This window comes from Citrus clementina, unplaced genomic scaffold (genome assembly GCF_000493195.1).
Source record: "Citrus clementina cultivar Clemenules unplaced genomic scaffold, Citrus_clementina_v1.0 scaffold_5, whole genome shotgun sequence".
Classification (NCBI taxonomy): domain Eukaryota; kingdom Viridiplantae; phylum Streptophyta; class Magnoliopsida; order Sapindales; family Rutaceae; genus Citrus; species Citrus x clementina.
Genome location: NW_006262201.1, coordinates 18,257,396 through 18,261,431, shown reverse-complemented (window position 1 = coordinate 18,261,431; position 4,036 = coordinate 18,257,396). Strand labels below are relative to the sequence as shown.

Genomic DNA, 4,036 nt, shown 5'->3' with positions numbered 1-4,036 from the left:
CTTTGCAGAACCTTGTTTTTTCATCTCTAGTTAATGTGTAAGAAGCTGTCGAAAGGAATGTGCGCTTGTTATTTTTTAAAGTTGGAGCTAATTCATCCCTAATTCCCATTTCCACAAGATCATTCCTTGACTTAAGACCATCTTTGGTCTTTCCTGGAATATGCTGCAGTGCTCCGTATATGCTCTCACACACATTCTTTTCAATGTGCATAACATCTAATTGATGACGTACAAGTAAATGCGTCCAATACTTTAAATTATAGAATATGAATTTTTTTTTCCACCAAATGTGGTCATCATTGTCAGAACTTTTACGTTTTTTAGAGTTGTTCTTCCCCCATTTATAATCAATAGACTCAACCAGTCACAAAACACTCTCCCCATCCAACGGTTTCGGGGCAAACTCTCTCTCTATTTTGTTGTCAAAGGCTTTCTCTTGGTCTCAAAATTCATGACCATGAGGAAGCCAACGACGGTGACTGATATATGCATTTTTGCCATTGTGTTTAAGTCTACATTTAGTAGTGTCTACTCCACAATATGGAATGACATTATATCCTTTAACAGTGCAACCAGCTAGATTTCCATATACTAGAAAGTCATTTATAGTCCACAATAACACAGCCCGCAAATTAAAGAACTCCTTCATGTAGGCATCATAAGCCTCTACCCCAACTACCCACAAAGTTTGTAAATCTTCTATCAAAGATGCCAAGTACACATCGATGTCGTTGCCCGGTTGTTGAGGACCAAAAATCAGTAGGGACAACATCATGAATTTTTGTTTCATACACAACCACGGAGGAAGATTAGACGTTATAAGAATAATTGGCCAACAACTATATGTACTACTAAGAGAGCTATGTGGATTTATTCCATTAGCCGCTAACGCAAGACGGAGATTTCTAGGATCTAATGCAAATGTAGGCCATTTGGTATCTACTAATTTCCATGATGGCGAGTCTGTCGGATGTCGGAGCTTACCATCATCGACTCTCTCATTTGCATGCCAAGTCAAGTCCTTGGCAATTTCTGAAGACTGAAACATGCGTTTAAATCTAGGTATGGGCGGAAAATACCATAAAACCTTCGCAGGAACCCTTTTTTTATATTGGTCAACACCACCATCCTTTTTTTTTCCATCTAGATAAACCACAACTAGCACAGTAAGACAGCCCTTCATACTCTTTTCTGTAAAGTATGCAATCATTTGGGCAAGCATGTATTTTCATATATTTTAAGCCTAAAGCAGACATTGTCTTTTTGGCCTCGTACATAAACACGGGAATTTCATTACTTTCGGGCAGCAACTTGGCTAGAAGACTTAATAACTCGGTAAAACTTGTGGCGGACCACCTAAATTTACCCTTTATATTGAATAAGCTAACCAAAGTGCCTAACTTAGTGAAATTTGTGCATCCTGGGTACAAAGGCTTCTCAGCTTGTTCTAGAAGTTCTTTAAATACTTTAGGATCTGCAACACAATCCCTATAAGCATCGTTAACCATATCTATTGTGTTACCGTCATCATAGTCTATAAACTCAAATGGAACATTTACATCTACATTAGGAAGTGGTGTGTCATTGACATCTTCTACATGCCAACTCCAGGTTGTGTAAGAAACATCAAATCCATGAAAATACAAATGTTCACGAACAACCTTATGTGTACGGAATGATAAATTCATACATTTAGTACACGGACATTTAATGACGCTACTTCTTTCAGAATTACCAACAGCAAACTTCATAAATTCTTCAACCCCATCTTCATACTCACTTGACATTTTACTACAATGAACCCAAGACTTATCCATTTTTAGTTTAATTGAGTTCTGATCCTGACACATTAAGCAGGTTACAAATAAATAAAATATCAGAATATATTACCAATTCATCTAAGCAAAGTACAAATTAACACCACTTTAAATACCCTTACTGCAACATAAACAAAACAACAAATTTTGACCCCACACATTACAATAGTCACAACACAAAAGACAAGTACTTAAACACATTGCAGTATTCAAAATCATTACAGTAGTAAATAAACATAACACTAAAATCAAGCCTAATACAACTTCAGGTCATGCTATCATATAAAGGACCATAATATTAAACATATTTCATGCATCTATAAAATAACTAACGAACTCAAAACTATAAAATAAAGAAGTACAATTTATTTACCAGGTCAAATTAATTCCTCTACAGCAAATTGTTCCAGCAAAAGAGATGCAGCAAACTCTGCAACAAAAGAGGTGGCAGTAAGCTGCTTCAACAAAAACATAGAGTCAACAAAAACACAGATACCCTTTTCAATAAAATAAAATACAATTTTGCATCATAAGGTAAATTAGGTTCTAATTAGGTTCTAGGTATAAATTTGTTGAAAAAAAAGTACTGCTACTTCACTCATTTCCTAATAACCCCAAACTTCAATGAAAAATTAACCCTAGACATGCAAATTTACTACAATAGGCAAATTATTTGGCTCTTGGTCCTGCTACTAGTAGTACTACTGCTGTAAAACAATTATCCCTTTTCTCTAATCCTTTATCTCTAAAATCTACTTCACTCCTGCTACGCTACTATTGCTTCTACTACTACTAACCTTAACAACCTACATTCTTTGCTCTCTTTCAAAAAATTAACTAATCAATTATTTTAATTAGGTTTTCTCGTTACATTATTTATAGAATTAATTGATTTAACTAAGATCTGTGCAAAACAAACAACATGCAAAATGAAGACATAATAGAAATCATACCAAGGGCTTTCAAAAAATGACGGTGAGGAAGATAGCAAGATGAAGACAGAAAACGATGGTGAGGAACACGATGGAGAAGAATACGATGGTGATACCACAAAATGCAGCTTCACCCACTCAATTCCTCAACGCAATCGGTAACCAATACGTTAGGAAGACGATGGCAAGATGACGACTACCGAGATTTTGGTAAGATGATGGCAAAAAGGAAGTCAATATAAAAGGGTAAGCCGATGGCAAGATGACGACATCCAAGATTTTAGCCTTACCATATACTCTCTGTATGTTTGTGAGTTGTATGTGTTGATACTTAGAAAAAATTAGGGATTGAAGAAGTGAAACTCAGCACCAAAACGGTGCGTTTCATGTTTCTTAATTTTATTTTATAATAAAAAATTTTAAAAATATAATATTTTATATTTATGTACAAAACGTTGTCGTTCCAACTTCGCTAAAACGACGACGTCTCTTCCTTCATGTAATATTTTATTTTAAATAACACCAAAAGTTTCAGTAAAAAACGCACCAAAATTAAATCAACGTTAAATTTCTATCAAGACTTATTGACGCTTAAATTTATATCACAAAGGCATCATATATTCTTGACAGACTCTTTTTCTATCACAAGTCCATCACAAATCCATCATGAATATATGATAGCCAAAAACATATCACAATTATATCATGATTTTATTACCGACGAAGAATCCGTCAACAAGCGTGTGTCATCTATTGCCAGTTTTCTTGTAGTGGGACCTTAAGGGAGTGCTATAAGACAGTGGTAACAAGATACTAGAGGGAAGCGCTGGACGAAAACGACTTTCGAATAGAGATGATAATGGGGCATATATGGGTTGGATCTCCTCTGCTCTAAATCAAGATCCATAGTAAAAATTAAGCATCGTATATGCTCTAGATCCACCATGGATCGATGTTTTTCGCTCCATATCCAAATTCCCCAAAAAAGAAAAAGAAAAAGAACAAGAATTATATGTCCTCCGAATCTAAAAGAATAAAAGCCAAATATGTTCTAAATTTGTCATTAATTCTAAAACTAAATAAGAAAAGAGCCATAAATCTTTAGAAAGAAAATTAAAGACTAAAATTATAGAATTTATCTCAAAAATCTAACACAGACATCAACGTCTGTAAAATCAAGAAATCTTAAAATCTGATTTAGAGATGTGACCTAAGTGTTTGTACCATAATGAGGCCAAATTTTCTTTCTCTAATTTACGCTTTCTACCTCTGGAACTAAAATGCAGG

The 4,036-nt window shown here is 34.6% G+C and overlaps 1 protein-coding gene across 1 annotated transcript; it reads right to left on the bottom strand.

Moving 5' to 3' along the window:
• Positions 1–442: 442 nt before the first annotated feature.
• Positions 443–1,817, bottom strand: LOC112097996. The gene is made up of 2 exons (XM_024183591.1): positions 1,298–1,817; positions 443–1,191 (listed from the first exon to the last, which is right to left on the bottom strand). The coding sequence occupies exons 1-2, from the start codon at positions 1,815–1,817 to the stop codon at positions 443–445; spliced, it is 1,269 nt and encodes a 422-aa protein (XP_024039359.1).
• Between the last annotated feature and the right edge of the window lie 2,219 nt (positions 1,818–4,036).

Bases quoted from the DNA above. Each gene is read 5' to 3' on its own strand.
- LOC112097996 (XM_024183591.1), bottom strand. From the start codon at position 1,817: ATGGATAAGTCTTGGGTTCATTGTAGTAAAATGTCAAGTGAGTATGAA. The intron at 1,192-1,297 runs GTAATGAAATTC...CATACTTTACAG, and splicing joins AGCCAAGTTGCTGCCCGAAA to AAAAGAGTATGAAGGGCTGT.